Source organism: Mastigoproctus giganteus, chromosome 4 (genome assembly GCF_048544385.1).
Source record: "Mastigoproctus giganteus isolate SK-2022 chromosome 4, ASM4854438v1, whole genome shotgun sequence".
Classification (NCBI taxonomy): domain Eukaryota; kingdom Metazoa; phylum Arthropoda; class Arachnida; order Uropygi; family Thelyphonidae; genus Mastigoproctus; species Mastigoproctus giganteus.
Window position 1 is genome coordinate 132,875,952 of NC_143578.1, and position 22,475 is coordinate 132,898,426.

The 22,475-nt window shown below is 36.5% G+C and overlaps 1 protein-coding gene across 2 annotated transcripts in view; it reads right to left on the reverse strand.

Annotated features, from left to right (window-relative positions):
• Positions 1 to 6,783: 6,783 nt before the first annotated feature.
• Positions 6,784 to 22,475, reverse strand: part of LOC150087071 (plasminogen receptor (KT)) — a 181,688-nt gene continuing 165,996 nt past the window's right edge. For both annotated transcript variants that reach the window (XM_090371794.1, XM_090371795.1), the window contains exon 5: positions 6,784 to 7,115. In XM_090371794.1, coding sequence (XP_090227920.1) covers positions 6,973 to 7,115 — 143 coding nt within the window. In that variant the 3' untranslated portion in view covers positions 6,784 to 6,972. The remainder of the gene's footprint in view (positions 7,116 to 22,475) is intronic.

Consider the following 22,475-nt stretch of genomic DNA (forward strand, 5'->3'; position numbering starts at 1 on the left):
GTAATTGCTCAATATAACTGTGTTAAATTCTCTACAGTTTGTACATATAAATTCTTAAAATCTTAACATGAAAAGAATTCACTATGCATTATTCACATAAAAACACCTAGTAAAATATTTTTTTAACATTTGTGTGTATGAGAGAGGAGATGAGGAAACTGACTTGTTCTTTCTGACCCTAATTTCCAATTACTTCAAATATATTTAATTTTATTTGTTTTGAGAACATAGCCAGATTTAAGGTAATATCTCCTCATGCATCATTATTCATCACTGGTAAATTTCATTGTTGTGAAATCTGTGTGAATATCAACACAGGCTCTCTTCAGATAAATTCCAAAGGTTGTAAAAAGGTTTAGCATTAGAAAAGAGAGAGAATGAACAAGTCTATCCTAGTTTAATACTGGAAGACAAATAATTAAAGGCATTTGGTATTTCTCATAAGCATTGTTAGCATTGTTATTTAATATAAAAGTAAAGCTGTATACACATTAATGATTTTGAATGAAACACATAATTAAGCAAATGTCAACTGAAAAATGACCAGAGCAACTTAAAAGTATTTTTAAAGAACATGATTGCTATGTTCCACTTTTTTTTAAATTTAAAACATACAAAATCAGCTTTGATAAATATTACACAAATTTTGTCATGGTTTTTTTAAAAATTAATAGAAATGTATACTCAATGGGGAAACAACTAAATTAAACCTGTTAATTTAGCTAAAAATTTAATTTTACAGAGACATACCACTCCTGGTATATTGAAAAACACACAAACTGATTTACTCCAAAAGCAATTAACATTTTAAGGCACGATATCATAATTTAAACTAAATTCAAGGAGCTTTTTAGGTAACTATTTATGATCACAAGCACTGAAACTAAAATTCAAATAATGACATTATTAATCACATAATAAGAAAAGACACAAAGGTTCAGAGATGTGGAAAGTCAACTAAAATCCTTTTAAAAGCTATCATCTTAAACAATATTTTTGGTGTAACGTCCTGACATCTCCAGGGGCTCACATCTGGTGAGTATGGGTTTGGCACACCCATGGTCCTGAGCTGGATATCATCATTCTTCTCTTTCTTGGTGATTTTCTTCCACTTCTGACACTCACTCACTCACTCACTCACTCTCTCTCTCTCTCTCTCTCTCTCTCTCTCTCTCTTTCTTTCTTTCTTTCTTTCTCTCTCTCTCTCTCTCTCTCTCTCTCTCTCTCTCTCTCAGGGTAACTCAAATTTTTTTTTGGCTGGTGCAGCATAAGCCCCAGGCTTCCTTGCACCATATGGCTAATAATAATAATAACAAAATCATAATATAACAGTAATAGCACACAGAATAACTAAAATACACATTAATTTTTGGGTTAAGATCTTGCCTATAAAGGATTAATGCCAATTAAAGGAATCAAGACACTCCAAAATTAGGCTGAACAATTAAATGGATTTCTAATTTAAAAAAGACTAATCACATGAGCTTGAACCCAGTAAAATCTGCTTTTTTTTTCAGCAGGCAGATTTCTTATGTAAATTTGTTAATTGTTCTATGAGGAATAATTTTTATAAATATGAAATGCTTTCCAAAGCGCATCTTATTCCTTCATAAATTCATATATTAATAACTAAGGTGCAGTTCTGTTTTATAAGTTAAAGGTAGTAGAATTGTCCACCTACTTAAGTATTATTGTACCTATATGATATCCAAATATCTAAGGGTTTTTTAGATAATGCTAACTGACAACAGAGCTGACTAACAATTACCATTAGCGAATGTAGTTTTATCTTATATTAAATACCATTCTGTTTCTCAGCATGCTGTGCTATTTTCCATGACTATGGTTGTTTCCATTGAAAACATGCACCAACTAATTTTTTTAATTTTTTTATTTAGTATATGTTTTTTTTGCAAGCTGGATATTATTATTATTATTACTAGACATAGTGCAAGGAAGCCTGAAGCTTATGCTGCACCAGCCAAACAAAATTTCTGAGTTACCCTTAGAGAGAGAGAGAGAGAGAGAGAGAGAGAGAGAGAGAGAGAGAGAGAGAGAGAGAGAGAGAGAATCAGAAGTAAAAGGGAATCACCAAGAAAGAGAAGAATGATGATATCCAGCTCAGAACCCTGGGTATGCTAAGCCCATACTCACCAGATGTGAGGCAAAGACAAAATTTTATACCTTTTTTTTTATTCCAGAAAGTTTTGAATCAAAGCTTTAATCATGAAGAGGATTAAAGTTTTAATCAAAACAACATCCTAAAGTCATAAAGTTTAACATCAAAAGGGTAATATATACACTGAGTGATCACTGAATTATGACCGCCCCTATGAAAACTGAATGCGACCCGTTGACCATGTGAGGTATGAGAGTGTGGAGTTAGTCGACCTACATAGCATAGATAAAGTGTCAGTGGTTCAGTAGGTAGTAAAATTCTGAGTGTGATGGGTAAAAGGAAGGATTTATCAGACTTTGATAAGGGACAGATTGTGGGTGCCCGACGAGCTGGTGCCTTGATTTCCCAAACGGCTGAACTGATGGGGTGTTCGAGAGCCGCCATAGTTAAAGTGTACCAGGACTGGCATCAAAATGGTCAAACAATGACCTGACAGCAAAACTGCAAAGGTCAGGGAAAGGTTGATGTTAGAGTGAGCTCCGGGTCCGACGACTCGTACAGGCAAACAGGCACAGCACTGTTGAAGAATTGACTACCCACTACAACATGGGCCAACCCGGAACAATAACTGGCATGACCATGCGTCGCACATTCATATGTATTGGCCACACCAGCAGACGACGGCGCCTCTGTAGCCAGGTGGGCAGTGCATAGCACATGCTTCTTGATTAGACCGGGGTTCAAGTCCGTGACCACCAAATACGGAAGATGTGGAAAGGTCGGAATGACCACCGCATATCCCTGGAGCAATACGGCCTTAGTTGCTAATACTCCTAAAAACCAAATAACAACAACATAACAACAGCAGACGATCCCTACGGCATCCTCTCCTAACCAAGGTTCATCGGCGTAAAAGACTCGCCTGGTACAAAGAGCATGCAAGTTGGTCATTAGAAGACGAAGAAGGTGTGCTGGTCGGATGAGTCACGTTATTTACTCCACACCATGGATGGTCATGTACGGATTTGGCATCAACAATACGAGGCTCTTGATCCATCATGCATGGTATCAAAAGTGCAGGTCAGTGGAGGATGTTGTATGGTGTGGGGCATGTTTCACTGGCAGGAACTTGGACCCCTGCTGCATGTGGATCAACGTATCAGTCGTCTCGACTATTGTTAATTGCTTGCTGACTGTGTATACCCCGCTATGTTACACTTTTTCCTGAATGGCGATGGTGTCTTCCAAGATGACAATGCGCCGAGCCATCGGGCACTTGTTGAGCAGGAATGGTTTGAGGAACACAGTTCTGACCTCGATTGGCCTCCAAACTCCCCTCAATATCAATCCCATAGAGCACTTGTGGGACACTATGGAAAGGCATATCAGGCATCTGGATACACCAATCACCTCCATATCTGCATTGCTGACTGCATTACACACAGCTTGGTTGGCCATACCTCCCGAACGCTTCCGACATCTTGTTGAATCAATGCCATGTCAGATAGCTGCTGTACTGAGGGCAAAAGGAGGACCTACGAAGTATGAGGTAGGTGGTCATAATTCAGTGATCACTCAGTGTATATTACTGTGAAAGTCCAGTAAATCCTAGGATTTTCTGGACTTTTTTTTTTTTTTTTAGTTTGTTTTCACAGTTGGTAAAAGTCCAAAGTTTATGTTGGTAAAAGTTGATTTGATATTCTGAACCTCTACCAACACAGACTTTGATGGTAAAACTCCAAAATGTAAAAAAAATAGTCTACATCAATGGTTCATTTACTCTTCCTGTTTTTAAACAAAGGCATGGATATATTCCTATCCCTGCAAGGGATAGGAATATATCCATGTTCTACATATTCACTATATAGAATTTAGAAAATATGTTCACAGACATCCTTGTGGGGATAGGAGATATATCCATCCCAATCCTCTGTTTAAAAATCAAAAAAGTGAATGAAGCAGGAAATATCACTGCTTCCCTTTTTTGTACTGACCCCAATAATCTTTCAACAGGGAAATATCCTCCCTCCCTTGTTTAAAAACTGGAAGCGTAATAATTAGACAGGTGTAAAATGGAAGCAATGGCACTTTTCTGGCTCATTCACTTTTTTGACTTTAAAACAAGGGCAAGGAGTGCCCTTGAATATAGTGAATAAAAATATTCACTATATTCAGAGCACCTAACGTTCAGTACTACAGTCAGATAATGGAAAAGGATTTGCAAATGTGATTATCAAATGGGCTTTTACCAATGCAAACTGGTAAATACTAGGATATATCATGAGTAGCAAAAACTGCTGTAGAGTTTTTTTTTTTTTTGCACAGTGCTCTGCATGTTTCATGTATGATCAACACAAAGTTTTCAACCAGTGTGATGGTCAGGATGTTTTTCAGTCAATAATATGGGAAGATTAAAGTTCTTAGAAAGTGCTGCAAATGCCATAATATAACAGACAGGACTGTTTTTATAGGAATGCTAAATATTTGAATATAAGAGTAGCGTGATATTTACTGATGCTATTGAAGCAGTATAAGGTGAGATAGAAAACTTATTTGGGGGGGGGGGTTATTTTGACATGCAGTAAATCTGAAAAGCAGTAGGACCACCTGGGAGTTAACATGGGATTAATAATTACATGGTCAGTTACTAAAAACACAAACAGGCACACATTTACTTGCTTATACACCAATAATAGGATTATAATAAATAAATTTGATGAGTTTGAGGTATTGGTTAAGGCATCAAATCTGACATTATTGGTATAACAAATGTGGTGTCACTCTGATATTGGGGATGCAGAATACAAATATGACGATTATAATGTGTAAAGAAGTGGAGAAATTATGCATTTAGTTCACAAGGACTCTAAAATCGTACAACCAGTAACCACAGGTTGCCATTACAAAACTGAGTCAGTCTGGTGTTACAAACAATGAGGACCTGCAGTCTATTATAGGTCAAATGATTATTGTGAGTATAATGAACAACTATGCAGGCAAATAGAGTGGACCAGCATATTAGAATGTCTTGTCAGTGGGGATTTTAACTTTCCAAATATCAACTGGAATCCGTGGGTTAGCAGTTAATTTAGTAGAAAAACGTTTCTTGATTTGCTCATTGACTGCTTTGTACACCAACATTAGCATAGGCATATGATGCAAGAAAGCAAGCTTATATAGCATCGGCAAAAAAAAAAAAAAAAGAAAAGAGAAACTGTATGAGTATTTTGCTGCATCTACATTCACACATGAGGAATTCTGTACAGAAGTGGAGGGCAGAAGCTTATCAAACTCTAACAGATAGGCAACAAGAGAAAGCAATAGTCTTGACCTGGTTATCAGCAGTGATTCATTGTGTATTAACAATCTTCAAGTGTTGTTCTTGACAAAGTCTTCTACTTTGTCTCTTGAAATTTGAAAGTGACTTGTACCAATACTGAGGTGCTCATTAACTTGATTTTAAATTTGAAGGAAAAAGCAGTATGGAGAAGTATGTGTTGACAGAAGAAAGTTTTACCAACTGGTTTTTATTAATGAATTTTCAAATCCAGTAAGTCTTGATATAGAATTCTTATGCATTACATACACACCCAAAACATATATACATTTAAAATACTACTGATCGATGAAAGAAACCTTTCAAGCATATTATCTTCTGAACCATTGTGCATAAATTTCAAATTATGTGTCACACATTTACATTTAAATAAACTTAAATTATTAGAAAACAGGCCTTGTGTGTCGGGTTGCATTATATCATCAAAGTTTCTTGCGACGACCGACTAACTGGTTAAAATAAATTTATTAAAATAAAAATGATATATACATAAGATTAAATTATACCCAAAGATTAATATTATCTTTCTGAAAATTTGTACCTGTGATAAAATACAAACATGAAATATATTTTTTGTTGTTAACTGGGCTTTTTTTTTTTTTAACTCTCATATTGTGAAGGGATGATTCAAAAAAGTAACAGTAATTTATTCATTGTTAAATTTTATGTTCATTAAAGGAGCATTTTTTTTTTTTTTCCATTTCAATAATTAAACATTTTATAATAATGTTTTTTAGTCAAATTTTAAACATTTTCACACCCACCATACGTCATTATTTATAAGGAAGCCAATTCTTTACAAGACTGTACCAAGGTTGGGTCTCATTAACTTGTTTTTAAATTTGAAGGAGGAAAATTTTCAGAAATCTATAGAAGAATAAAAGCAGTATGGTGAAGTATGTGTTGCCAGAAGAAAATTTTATTGATTGGTTTTCATGAATTGATGTTGAATTTAAAACATGCTTCTTTAGGTTTTATACAGTGAAACAAGCATTGTGAAAGGGCATCAATTTCATAAATAACCAAATAATAGAAGCATGATAACGTGACTAAACATGTAGAGAAAAGAGTTATTTATTCTGTTTAAATGCTCAGTGTAACCTCCTTTTTTTTTCAGGGAATAAAAATATTTATATAACATAAGAACTCTTGTACTGAAAACAATGTGATTATACTGAAATTTAATTTTAAAAAATAATTCTATCTAATGTACTGTTAGTTTTTATAGTAAAACTTCTGTTATTTTTTGAATCACCATATACTATACAATGTATAGAACTGATTACCAAATACATTCAGTATAACTGCTGCTTTTTAATTCCAAGAACATGTGAAGATTTTACTATGTGCTTAATGTGAGGAAGTTCTATCAGGAAATAACATCTTTTAGCTCAGTAATGACTAAAATTAAAACAAAGTTATAACAGCTGTCCCTCTCTCTCTGTCTTAAATAAGCATCACATCTCATTATTTATATAGCTGTTACTGTCAAACTGAGTGATGTCTTATATTTTATCTAAAGAAATATATCATGAGCCTTTGTAATACTTTCTTCGTCACGTAATTCTTCTCGAGCCTGTTCGACACTGTCATATGTAGGCAGACCAAAAGGTAGATGAAGAAGCGAATCTTCAAACTGCATTATATTTTCTGCTTCACCTAAAAAAAGAAAATAAAAAAATATATAGATGATAACAATTAGTCTATAAAAATAAGTACCTTATATTTTTACATACATTCATAAATAGCTATTTCAAATGTACAGTCAGTTCTGCTATAACATGCATTTTTGCAATGCAAATTTTCTCCAATGCAACTGATACATTAGGGAACAATGCGAATATGATGCGATTTTCACATTGGCTCATGCGTGATTTCGTCTGCGAGAACACTAGGTGAACGCAATACCCGGCACCAAGCTGAATGGGTGACCTGCACAGCAATGCATACAAGTTTCCAAAGCTTAAAAAATTGTCAAATGTGTGAGAGCTATATTTCCCATTACTGTAGTTGTATTGGTCGGAGACACACCATTGTCATTTTTGCTGTATTCACAAGATACATGTAATATTGTAGGCAGACTCATGTTTTCAGGAGCTCACATTTTTCTGCTCGAGCAGAAATTTCGTGAGGTGTGATAGCATGAGCAGAGGAGCACATTTCTGGAGGTCACTACCATAAAACAATAAAAACAATTTGCAGTTTCCAGTTTATTGGGTTTTTCAGTTAGTGCAATCTAATTATAAACGGGTAGTAAACTCGATCTTACTGCATTTGCGATAAATACTGATAGCTGGAATTCTGTGGGTTTTTATGTTATTATGGTGAAATGTGTTTCCCCTTCCATGAAATCGTCAATCATATAAAAAACATAAATAAAATTTCAAAATCTTCTCTTCATTCCTATTTTTTAAGCTTCGTAAACTTGTCTCACTTGTGCAATTTGTGCGCCCCGTGTTTGCTGTTATTGATTGCTTATCTTTTTTACTGTTTTAAATTCTATAATCCGAAAAAAAAGAAAATATCAGTGAACAGAAATATCAAACTTCATATCTTGTCAAGGTAAAGTGCTATATTTACTATAATATTTATTTATTTATTTATTAATTAGAAATTTAAGATGTTTAAACCTGTGTTAGCAATTTTATTGGGTTTCTAACTTTTTTTTGTTTTACTTACCAGACTGAACATTTTTTTTTTTTTTTTTTTTTTTTTTGAGTGCTTTACCCCATCCCTATTTTTTCCATAAGCCCTGTTGTTTTTCATGTGAAATACCATAAAGTGGAGATTTTTAGGAACACATGTAGCACGTTACAGCAGAACTGACTGTATTATGACATGTGTTGGGAGTGGGATTTTAATACATGTTACAATTCTGTTATACTAACACTCTGCAGGAAATAAGTCAATAAGACAATTTACACCAAACTATCATATTACACCTCCTCTCTGTGTGTTAATCAATTTAACCCATCTTTAGTTGCACAAGTGATTTTCTATTCCTCAGATACAAGTCACTTAACGAATACAAAGTCATCCCATTTATAAATTGGCAAGAAATAATTCAAATTTGTTCACTTTTTTGATGGCACCTTTATTTTCAATTTATTATATTTCAATTACATATTTTATTGGGGTAAAAAGTTTTCATTTATAACCTTAAAAATCAGAAATTCAAAATTCAAAATTGCTCACTTTTTAACCACTTCTTAATTCAATTCATTTATTTTTATTATTTTAAATATTTTTAAAAAATATTTTATGAATAAGAGATTTTTATTAATATTTTTAAAATACCTCTGTGGCAATTTAGACATGGTTGTTATATTCTCTTACTAGAGAGAGATTTAAATATTACCTTCCATATTGTGTTTTAACTGATACCAAGCAAAATGCCAACTGAAAATCCCATGCAATTCAACAATTAGATGCCAGCCAGACTCTTCCATGACACAAAGCCAGAGAGCATAACAACTGAATATGCTGCCATGCAGCATAAACTGCGGAGGATGCGGAAAGGTCAGGGAATGACCACCACATATCCCAGAACAATATGGCCTTAGTTGCTAATGCTCCTAAAAACCAAATAACAACAACAGCATAAACAGCATACACTTCAAAAATCAGATGCAAGAGATGAGTGCTAATTTTAAATTCATTTTTTCGGCACCTGCGTATTAGCAATAATAGAGGAATATGATGCAAGAAAGCAAGTTTACACAGCATCAGCCAAAAAAAAAAAAAAAAAAAACCCCTTCCCATCCCATCCATTTGCTCCAAATGATTGTCTAGTTCTGCCTTGAATTTATTCAAGCTCTCAACTTCTATAATAACAGACGGAAGTTTGTTCCAACAATCAACTACCCTTTGGATAAGGGAAAATTTCCGCACATCTATTCTACAACTGTCGTTCCCCAATTTGAATTTATGTACACACAGGTGATTAATCTGGGAAAGAGGAAGAATCCCATCAACACTGAGCTCGCTCAAACTGTTCAAGGTTATACAGGTCCTTGAGGTTGTCACAGACATTCTCTCAGATATGCCAGACAAGGTGTACTTGCTACCTGGAAGTCGAAAACCCTTATGGAACTGATATTCGGGTGACACTCAAGTCAAGTGGACCCAATTTCGGCAAAGTCCGGACGGTCTGTGACAGCCAAATCCTCTGCTTGCACCTTCACGATGGTGGGACTGTTAGTAATCCTGGGTATAACCTCCATGCACAAGTACATGGTGGGTGACCACCCAGGTGTGAACCAACGTAAGCAGGAGGTGAGGTGTGGCACCCACACCACATGGAGAAACGCCGCCCCTCTATGTTACCAGGCAGTACTAGGTAGTAGATGACTCTCATCAACTGGTGAAATACCACCACTTTGCTTATTGGAGGCTTGAAGTGGTGGAACCCATGTTTAGTCTCTAGAGCTAAGTTCCGGTCAACCCTTCCCTATCTCTTCCATCATGCAGTATGATTGATGACTTTTGAGGTTATGATGAACGTCGTGGCGAGATCCAATATTCCTTACATTTCGAGGGTACAGCTCTAAAGCGGTGTTCGCAGGCCGGCCGCTATTTAGTACATCGGACCGAACCTATTGGTAACTCTCTAGGAGGCTTCTGGATCAGCTAGTGTATAATCTTGCTACTTCTACTCTGCCAGATACTGACTGGAGGGAGTCCGAGTAGTGTGTATGCGGGGAGCATTGTCGAGGCCACGTTATGTCAAGGATCTGAGTATATTCTTACCACATGTACGTCATATCCAAAAATTTCATTACATCATACAGCTTGTCCAACACACTTTTTCTTACTATTGAATACGCCATGAATTGTCAAACTAATAGAGCAAGCTTATCTGCGAAAAGATCTAAACCTCTCAAGGACTTCCTAATTCATTTCACAAATATACGTGGTCTCAATTATAATCTCAACGATGTCCATTTCCACTTGCAGTCTGCCAAACCCCATGTACTTTTTCTGACAGAATCTCAGTTATCGGTTGATTCAACTACTGCTCATCTCAAATGCCCAAATTATTTGCTGTATGATTCCTTTCGCCTCAAAGGTGGTACTTGTGCATATGTCCGTTCTGATATTCCCTGTCAGAGATTTGGCAATTTGGAATCTCCTCTCTTTGATCTTCTCTGGCTTAAAATTTCTCTACTTCATTGTGTCAAATTCATCTGTTGTCTCTACCGTTCTCCCAACTCCACTAATCACTTGGAGCTCTTTGACTTCCTCTCTTTGCAACTTGACTTTCTCCAGTCCAACTTTCCTAACAGTGAGGTAATTTTCCTTGGTGATTTTAATGTTCACAATTCCAGCTGGCTTCCATTTTCTAGTCACACCGACCTAGCTGGTCGAGATGCTGAGGCTTTTGCAATTACTAATGACCTTGCACAGATTGTTCATTTACCTACAAGAATACTGGACAATCCTAATCATACAGCCAAATACGCTTGATCTTTTTCTCATAAACAACCCTTCTAAGTACACGGTCGAAGTGAGAGGTCCTTTAGGCACTTCAGATCACAACTTGGTGATTGTCTCTTCTCCAATGGAACCTTTATCTCATGGCTATTCCCAACCTCGTGTTGTTTGACATTACAAGAATGCAAAATGGGATGACCTGCGAGACTTCTTTTCTTTTTTTCCTTGGTCGGATTACTGTTTCAAAACTTCTGATGTCAACGTTTGCTCAGATCGTGTCAGTGAAATTATTCTTGCAGGAATGGAATCCTTTATCCCACACTCCACTTTAAAATTTCGTCCTTTATCTAAACCTTGATTTTCCAGTAAATGTGCTAAGGCTGTCCAAGAGAAGAATGTTGCATATCGTAATTGGCTTGTTTCTAATTCTTCAGTTTCATTTTCTGCCTACACCAAAGCTCGCAACAATTGTAAAGCAGTTATTAATCAGTCCAAACTAGAGTTTGAACAGGCTAAGAGTAGAAAACTTGCTTCTTGCCCTAATGGTAGCCGAGCATTCTGGTCTCTTGCCAAATCTATTGGCCGCAACTTTTGCCCATCTCTACTCCCACCGCTGTCCAAACCAGATGGTTCTGTTGTCACTTCAGCCAAGGATAAAGCTGACCTGCTAGCATCCCATTTTTCTTCCAGCTCATGTATTAATGATCTTGGTAAAACACCTCCCACCATTTCCAACATGCTCCATTCAGTGCCTCCTGTGGTCTTCTGTCAAAAGTATATCAGAAGGATTTTGATGAATCTTGATGCTAAAAAAGCTCCAGGTCCTGATGGTATTTCTCCACTTGTTCTCAAAACCTGTGCTCCTGAACTTACTCCTATTCTTTGCCGCCTTTTTTCACTTTCTTATTCCAAAGGTGTTTTTCCTTCTGCTTGGAAATTTGCTCATATCCAGCCAGTTCCTAAAAAGGGTGACAAATCCCTCCCATCCAATTATAGTCCCATTGCAATTACTTCTACTCTTTCTAAAGTAATGGAGAAATCAATTAACCGCGAAATCTTAAACTACATGGAAACCTTCAGTCTGATTAACGATCGCCAGTATGGATTCCGTCAGTGTCGATCCACTGGTGATATTCTGGCTTATGTTACCCATTTATGGACTAATTCAATGGAAAGGTTAGGTGAAACACAAGTAGTTGCTCTTGACATCTCAAAGGCTTTTGATCGTGTTTGGCATAAAGGTCTTCTAAACAAGCTTCCATCTTATGGTTTTCCAACTGTTTTTAGTAATTGATTATCCAGTTTTCTCTCTGATCGCTCACTGAGGGTGATGGTAGATGGCTCTCTGTCTTCTAACTTCTCCACTAATGCCGGTGTCCCCCAAGGTTCAGTTCTTTCCCCCACTCTTTTCCTCTTGTATATCAATGACCTTCTTCCATTGATTGGAAATCCTATCCATAGTTTTGCTAATGATAGCACATTGCATTCAACTTTCCATTTTGAGAAACCTTGTCCTGCTCAATCAGCTTCAACCTCTCGAAAATCTGCTACCAATTCCTTAAATGCCGATCTTCAGGTAATTCTCCAGTGGGGCAAAGACAACTTAGTTGATTTCAACCCTTCTAAAACTCAGTCTTGTCTTATATCTCGCAAAAAGGATTCTTCTGCTCCTATGCTTATCTTTAGTGACACTCCGATTTCTAGGCAAAATGATATATCTTTTGGGGATTACCCTGACTTCTAATCTCTCTTGGCACAAGCACATTACAAATATTGCTTCCTCTGCATCTAAAAAACTTGGTTTTCTCTTTCGCTCTCGGTGTTACTTTTCTTCCAAACAGCTGCTCACTCTGTATAAATCGCAAATCCGCCCTGCCATGGAATATTGTTCCCACATCTGGGGTGGTGCCCCCGAAACCTCTCTCAGGCTTCTTGATTCCATTCAGAAGAGGGCAGTTAGGTTAATTAATTATTCATCTCTAACAGAGTCTCTCCACTCGCTTTTTCATATAAACGCACTGTTTCTGCTGCATGCCTCTTCTACAATTACTTCCACGGGCACTGTTCTTCTGAACTGGCTTCTATAATTCCCGCTCTCTCTTTCAAAACAGTCTGAACATGTGCCGCCACCAGCCAACATTCATTTACTGTCCAACTTCAAACCCACAGAACCAACTTTTCATCTTCCTTGTTTATTCATTCAACTGCCGTTTTCTGGAACAACCTTCCTTCATACGTAGTTCCTGAAAATTACAATCTACAGAAGTTCAAGTCCAGCGTCAACAAATATCTTCTTTCGTCTTCTCAACCTCCAATCCAAGAACAGTACTAAGTACTATAGGTTCTAATACCTCTCGTGTTTGGGGTTCACATAAAAAAAAAAAAAAAAAAAAAAAAAAATACACCTCAATCAGATCACCTCGCAAGTGCCTAGTCTCCAGACACTGTAATTTGCAAAACTTAAGCATCTCTTCATAAGAGCAACCCTTTGTTCCATTCACTCATCTTGTTGCCCTCTTCTCTACTCGTTCCAGCAACTCTACATCCTTCCTAAAATAAGGCTTTATACAAGGGAATAATTTTTGCTAGAAAAATTCCTGTATATCATTGACAAGCCACCATGAGCTACTCTTGCAGAACTTTTGCACTGCTTTGAAAACTTCATATCTGACTGCACAATTACCCACAGATTCTTTTCATTCTCTACCACCCTGAGTATAGTACCACACAGTTAAATAAAAAAATAAATTTTCTGTTTATACTCCGGCACGACAACCAAGTCAGTAGAGTTTACAATAAATCGTCAATACAAATATTTATCGTATTTAGTAGTCACGGGCTTGAACCCTGGTCCACTCAAGGAACGCGTGCTATGCACTCTTGCTCTTGACCACTTGGCTACGTCAGGCCTAAATAAATTTTCTGTTTATACTCTGGCACGACAACCAAGTCAGTAGAGTTTACAATAAATCGTCAATACGAATATTTATCGTATTTAGTAGTCACGAGCTTGAACTCCGGTCTACTCAAGGAACGCATGCTATGCACTCTCGCTCCTGACCACTGGGCTACGTCAGGCGGGTTACTGATAAACATATGCAGTACTTTACATTTGTCAATGTTAAACTTCAGTTTCCACCTCTCAGCCCATCTGCTCAACTTTTCTAAAACCTGTTGCAATAGCGTACTGTTATTAGTAACCCTGTCAACCTTCATATTGTCTGCGAAATTAGATATTAAGCCTAATATACCTTCATCAATATCAATAATAAATACAGAAAACAACAACGGAACCAACATTGAACCCTGGACTACTCCCCTAATAACAATGTCCTCTGATTACCTCTCTCTGTCTTCACACACACACACACACACACAAACACAACCATCCCTTTATCCATAGCAGCAACTTGCTCTTAATGCCACACTACTCCAATTTGTACAGCAGTTGTCCATGTGCAACAGTATCAAAAGCCTTTCTAAGATCCTTTTAATATTCCTAAGATAATTTTATCTTAGATTCTTAAGATAATTTAATATATGATATTAAAATTATTCTTTGCATCCAGTTTCTTTGTGACCACATCATAGTATCCAATCAAATTGGTCAGACAAGACTTCCCCTTAACAAAACCCATGCTGTGTCCAAACTATAACTGAATTCTTGTCTAGATGATCCTGCAGTGCTTCTTAACCAGTCCCTCCATTATTTTCCCTGCAACAGAAGTTAAATTAACAGGTCTGTAATTACTTATGTCACACTTTGATCATCCTTTGTGAATTGGGGTTGGGGTCACATTTACACATCTTCAGTCTGTGGGTACCTCTCCTGAGTCCAAGAAAGTGCTCATAATTATGGCTAAAGGTTTGCTTACTTCCTTTGCTGCCTCTAATATAACTGGATAGATCCCATCCACCCTCGGGTGCCTTAATTATGTTTAACCTCAACAATTTCTGCTCCACTTTGCTCTCGTTATAACAAAATCATTTAGTTCACTGCCAGAGTTCAATAAACCTCTGGAATCCCCCTCTCCGAATAACTCCTCATGTGTAAATGTTGATGCAAAGTACTCATTCAGTTTGTTAGCTACCTGAGCAGGATCATCAATAGTTGAACCATCGGTATCAAGTTGACCAATCTGACTCATTCCTTTCCTTCTAGAGTTTACATAAGTAAAGAGCTCTTTGCTGTTTTGCTTTCCATTCTTTGGCAAAGATTTCTCGTAATCTGCCTTTGGCTGCTTAACCTCCTTTGTGATTTGATTACAGATCAGCTTATATCTACCATTGGTCTCTGTGTCACCTGTTAACTTATATATATCCCAAGCATTTTTCTTCTCCATCACGATCACATCACATCTCATTTTTTTTTTTTTTTTTTATGAGAACCCCAAATACGAGAGGTATTAGAACCTATGGTACTTTGTACTGTGCTTGGGTTGGAGGTTGAGAAGACAAAATAAGATATTTGTTGACATTCGACTTGAATTGCTGTAGACTGTGATTTTCAGGAAATACATATGAAGGAAGGTTGTTCCAGAAAACAGCAGTTAAATGAATAAATGAGGAAGATGAAAAGTTGGTTGTATGAATTTGAAGTTGGACAGTAAATGGATGTTCGCTGGTGGCGGCACGTGTTCGGACTGTTTTGAAAGAGAGCGTGAATTAAAGAAGCCAATTCAGAAGAACAGTGCCCATGGAAGTATCTGTAGAAAGGGCATGCAGCAGAAACAGCACATCTATGAGAAAGCAAATCGAGAGGCTCTGTTAGAGATGAGTCAATAATTAACCTAACTAACCTCTTCTGAATGGAATCTAGAAGCCTGCGAGAGGTTTTGGGGCCACCCCGCTGATGTGGGATCAATATTCCATGGTAGGGCTAATTTGCGATTTGTACAGAATGAACAGCTGTTTGGAAGAAAAGTAAAGCTGAAAGCGAAAGATTTGATTTGGATTTTACTGGCGCATTAGCAGCTAAGGTTATAATGCGCCAACCAAAAGCGAAAGAGAAAACCAAGTTTTTTAGATGCAGAGGAAGCAATATTTGTAATGTGCTTGTGTCAAGAGAAATAGAAGTCATGGTAATCTCCAAAAGAGATATATCATCTTGCCTAGTAATTGGAGTGTCACCAAAAATGAGCATAGGAGCAGAAGAATCCTTTTTGTGAGATATAAGACAAGACTGAGTTTTAGAAGGATTGCAATCAACTAACTTGTCTTTGCCACACTGGAGAATTAACTGGAAATTGGCAGGGGATATTCGAGAGATTGAAGCTGATTGAGCAGGGCAAGATTTCTCGAATTGGAAAGAGGAATGCAATGTGCTATCATCAACAAAACTGTGGTTTAAATAATACATCTTTAAATAATTTCCACATTAGCATTAGTAGACGCATATGATGCAAGAAAGCAATCTTATGCAGAATCAGCCAAAAAAAAAACCCCCACATGCACTTCACCCCTCCGTTCATTCGAAATACCTGCCCAGCTGAGCCTTAAATTTATTTAGGCTCTCAACTTCCACGACAAGGGATGGAAGTCTGTTCCACCAACCAACTACCCGCAGGCTAAAGGCAAATTTCCGCACGTCTATCCTACATCTGTCTTTCCTCAATTTGAATTTATGCCCTCTCAGGTGATTATTCTGAGCTAGAGGAAGAATCCCATCAGCATTGAGCATGCTCAAACCATTCAAGGCTTTATACACCTCTATCAGATCACCTCGCTGGTGCCTAGTCTCCAGACACTGTAATTTGCAAAACTTAAGCCTTTCTTCGTAAGAGCACTCCTTTGTTCCATTCACTACTCTTGTTGCCCTTCTCTGTACTCGTTCCAGCAGCTCTACATCCTTCTTGAAATGAGGCCTCCAGACCTGTATACAGTACTCTAGGTGTGGCCTGACCAATGCCTTATACAAGGAAATAATCACCTCCTTATCCCTGCTAGAAAAATTCCTATATATCATTGACAAGACACCATGAGCTACTCTTACAGCCCGTCTGCACTGCTCAGAGAACTTCATATCTGCCTGCACAATTACCCCCAGGTCATTTTCGTTCTCTACCACTGTCAGTGTAGTACCACAGAGTTGATACGTTGCTCTGGGGTTGCTATTTCCCATATGTAGTACATTACATTTGTCAATGTTAAACTTCATTTGCCACCTTTCAGCCCATCTGCTCAACCTTTCCAGATCCTGTTGCAGCAGCATAGTGTCAGTAGTGTCCTTGACAACCCTGCCAACCTTTGTATCATCTGCAAATTTGGACATTAAGCTTGATATACCATCATCAATATCATTTATAAATACAGAAAACAATAATGGACCCAAAACTGAACCCTGAGGGACTCCACTAATAACATTAGTCCACGATGAGCAGTGTCCATTGATTACCACTCTCTGTCTTCTCTCCCTCAACCATCCCTTTATCCATAGCAGCAATTTGCCTCCAATGCCACACTGCTCCAATTTGTGCAGCAGGCTTCCATGTGCAACAGTATCAAAAGCCTTTCTAAGACCCAAGTATATAATATCAAAGTTATTCCCTGCATCCAGTGCTTTTGTGACTGCATCATAGTATCCAATCAAATTGGTCAGGCAAGACTTCACACTAAAAAAACTATGCTGTGTCCGAGCTATAACTGAAGTCTTGTCTAGATGATCCTGCAGTGCTTCTTTAACCAGTGCCTCCATTAATTTTCCTGGAACAGAAGTTAAACTCACAGGTCTATAATTACTTGTGTCGGCCTTTGATCCTCCTTTGTGAATTGGGGTCACATTTGCACATCTCCAGTCTATCGGTACCTCCCCTGAGTCCAAGGAAACTCTCATAATTATGGCTAAGGGTTTGCTTACTTCCTTTGCTGCCTCCTTTAATATAACTGGATAGATTTCATCTACCCCAGGTGCCTTTCTTGTGTTTATCTTCAACAATTTCTCCTCACTTTACTCTCAGTTATTACAAGATTCTCTAGCTTACTGCCAGAGTTGAATACACCTCTGGCATTCCCCTCGCTGAATAACTCCTCATGTGTGAATGTCGATGCAAAATATTCATTTAGTTTGTTAGCTACCTGAGCATGATCATCAACAGTTGATCCATCGATATCAAGTGGACCAATCTGATTCATCCCCTTCCTTCTAGAGTTTACATAAGTAAAGAACTCTTTGCTGTTTTTCTTTGCATCCCTTGCCAAAGATTTCTCGTAATCTGCCTTTGCCTGCCTAACTTCCTTTGTAACTTGGTTACAGATCAACTTGTATCTATCATAGGCTTCTGTGTCACGTGTTAATTTATATGTATCCCATGCATTTTCCTTCTCTGTCATATGTCTCAATAGTTCATCTGACATCCATTTAGGCCTAAACCTGAACAATATTTCTTAGTTGGTATGTCAAGCCTAGTAGCTTCCAAGATATGTTCTTTGAATGCTTCCCATTTTGAATTTGCTGTTGGTAACATCTTCAGTTGGTCCCACTGTATAGAATTTAAATACTGTCTCAGACCATCGTAGTCGCCTTTATGAAAGCAGTAACCCTTCCCTTTACCCCTAATGGTAGTTACCTCTTTGAATAAATCCCACTTCAGCACACTGTGATTACTGCCACCTAGTGGTTCCTTTATCTGCAGATTTTTAATGCATGAAGAATCACAAGTGATAATCAAATCAAGAGTATTACTCCCTCTAGTTGCCTCCCGAACATGCTGATATAGAAAAGAATCATCCAATAAATCCACAAAAGCCTTGCTAGTGTGTGAGTGACCAACCCACAAATTCCAGACAATATCTGGGAAATTAAAATCCTCCATTATAAGACTAACAATATAACAATATATATTGACTAACACTTTAATACATTGTGATCACTCTCGCCCAATGGTTCCTTTATCTGCAGATTCTTAATGCATGAAGAATCACTACTGATAATCAGATCAAGAGTATTACTCCCTCTGGTCGCCTCTCGAACGTGTTGCTGTAGAAAACAGTCATCCAGTAAATCCACAAAAGTCTTGCTAATGTGTGAGTACCAATCCACAAGTTCCAGTCAATATCTGGAAAGTTAAAATCTTCCATTATAAGACACTCTGATTTACTGGTCCACTATTTCTCTGCACAATTGCTCATTATACTCATCAGATTCATTAGGCCTATAACACACACCTACTCTCATTTTTCCTTTCCCAGTGCTTATTTCCCACCAAACAGACTCAACACTGCATTGTCCACCAGCATAAATTGGATGCACTTCCTTAGATTTTATGTGTTTCTTAACTAACAGCATAACTCCTCCTCCCTTCCTGTCCTGTCTGTCCTTCCTATACACATTGTACTCCCCAAATTCCAACTCTGCACTGCCTATATCTGTGTGACACCACGTCTCTGATATCCCAACAATATCTGCCTTTGATGTCTTGTCTAGCACTTCAAGCTCATCAAATTTATTAACTGTACTCCTAGCATTGGTGTACACGCAAGTATACGTGCACCTGTTCCTCCTCCTAGCCACCCTAACAGAGCCCATATATTTACTTGTTCCACTATGACTCCAAGCAGTCCTGGAAATCTCCCTTACCTTGCTTTCCAGTCTGCTGCCCATTCTAATAGAAGCAGTGCAAGAATCACTTTTGCCTCTGCCTGCGGCCACTGTTAACCTTTTAGTTTGTGTATCCCCCTATGCTAGTAGCAGTTTTCCAACCCACCTAACACTGCCTTGATAGCATCTGCAAATATTCTTGCATCCTTTCTATTTAAGTGTATCACATCCCTGTAGAAGCAGTCTCTCCTGTCAACAAGCACAGACCAGGCTGAAAAAAATTCTACCCCTTGAGCCTTGCACAATCTGTCCAGGGCCGAACTGATTTCCAAGGCTCTCACCATATACTCCCTCCTATCGTGTGTAGGCAGAATTGCAAACACTTTCAAATTCAACTCTAACACTTGGGTTTTTTTAAACCCAACATAACCCCTTTGGCAACATCGACCTGTACTTGTTAAGTAATTCTACCATTCTCGTCTTCATATCATTGGTACCAACATGTACAACAATATCACCTTTTGTGCCCTTAAAAGATGATATCTGCTCAACCATGTCAACTTTTGCCCCTGCAGACATACCCTGTTCCTGTTCCACCTATCCTTTTTGCCCAGTATATTCCCCGTTTCCCTGATAATAGAGTCACCAACAACGACTAGTTCTTGTTGGACCAGCCATATAATGATGTAATTCCTGCATTTTTACTTTTTGTGAAAGGTTTCTTGAAATTTCAATGGTAAAAATCAAAGAAAACACTTTTGTTGAAAGGTATTGGAGGGATTCAGTTGTGTCGACTGAGTAGATGGATGAGCACATCACTGAAGGTCCTGTTTGATCTTGAGGACTCTACTAGATTTAATTTTTCACACAATATTAATGTGCTATAAACTATTATACATAAACTTAATTCAGAAATTTGCCTGGAAGTTTCTTTCAAAAATCTCTGCTAGAAACCTAAAATATTTTAATTTAAATGATAAAAAAGTCAAGTTTGACATAATTTCAAACTTGCTATACAGCTAGAAATCATGTTTTCCTTCAAAAGAAGAAATTAAAAATGAATATGCGTCTATGTTTATCTCCTTAAAACTTAGCCTTTTGCGATAACCAGGTTTGGATTTTTTTTATTTTTTTTTATTGTAATAATACACAATAGTAATACACAATAACCTAGTAGTGACTAAAATTAGAATCCTAGGAGAATATATATACAGGATGCTTCATTTAAAAGGCATCAGAGTCTACCTTGCTTATTTTAAGGTTTAAGCTATTTGTCTTCTGGACCTTATTTATATATACTGTATATATAAATTTTGAATTTGATGTTAAAATTAGACTAAGTATTACAATTTAGATTTTACAATTTATAAATTTATTTTGCCAATTCAACTGCTTTTTTTTTTCAGTGGAAAAGTTGTTCTCCATCATTTTAATCTAAAAATATCATTGGTATTACTTCTGAAATAAATAAAACTAGTTTTATTTGAAGATTAAAAAAAAAAAAAAAAAAAAACAATGGCTGTAAGCACAAGGAGATGCAACATGTTAACTGCCCTCATGCAGCTAAATGCATGTATTGAAGAGCAAACAGTTACATGACCACTGTCTTTTTTTTTTTTTTTTTTTTAATAAAATTGGTTTACCTCCATTTCAGGAATACATATTTTTATAATCTAAACCAAAAACAGGGAATGACTTTATTATTAATAATAAAAAAGCAGTTAATTAGGCAAATTTTAAATTTAGAAATTATAAAATAAAAAATAATACTTAGTCCACTTGTTGCATAAAATTCAAAAATTTTAGCCCAAATATAACAAAAAAAAAAAAAAAAAAGGTCCAGACAACAAATAGCCTAAACCTAAAAATAAACAAGATGTCTTTCTTTCCTAAATATACATTGAGATTTATGATTAAATTTGTTTAAACTAAATACTAGAATTTTTTCCTAAATATGCATTAAATCTGTCTTCTATGTTTTTGGTTTCTATAAAATTATGTACAAAGAGAAGTTAACAAAGGTTGCCAATACATGACAGGAATCCAGTTCTATAGTTAGAGTTCGAAATTAAATTCTGAATTATCTTTAATCATAAAACATATCTACTCTACTCGATAGGATATACAGAGGTTTATATAAAATCATATAATTGTTACAATACAATATAATTCTTTAACTGGAATTTTGAAGTGTAATATATAACAGTGCAAGTTTTTTTAATAAGAAACTGGCATTTAACCCATGGAATTTGCGTAAATGGAAATAAATAATGATTAATCTTTCTAATAAGGAGTTACAAACCATGAAGTTAAAAATAAATCAAACCAATTCTGTTTTAAGAAATGTCTTCTTTAGTTCCACTAGTTTTTATTACATTTTCCAGGGATTTGAGAGTGCTGCATGAGTTTAACAATATGTCAACATGGGCCTGAGAGTATTTCACTGACATCACCCTCACCCTCTAAACCTTACTCTTGTTCCATTGGTTGGTTCTCAGTCTATATTTTCAGGTTCCAGAAGTGCTTATTTAAAACACTTTAGCCATTTTTTTATAAGTAGTGTTTTTCAGTGTGATAAGTCTAATGCCTCTAGTGGTACAAGTTTTAGAACTCCTCCCAGAAGTACATGCATTGGTTTGATTTTTTTCTAACTTCGTAGTTTGTAACTCCTTACTAGAAAGATTAATCATTACTTATTTCTGTAAAGTCATTTAAGTAAGTTCCATATTTTAAATGCCAGTTTCTTATTAAAACCTTGTGATGCTATATATTGTTTTAAAAGTCCAGTTAAAGAATTATATTATATACATCCTATCTAGTGGAGTAGTTATGGTTTATAATTAAGGTTAATTCAGAATTTAATTTTAAACTAATTTAAATTCTATTAACTGCAGAATTGGAATCTGAAATTAGCAATATTTTTAGTCGTTGGAAATGTTTCAGTCTAACTGTACTGTCCTTTGCATACCTATAAACTAATTAAAATATTTCATGTAGAAAAGTGTTTTATTTTAAATCTTATTTAGTAGCACTTTACATAATATCCTTCT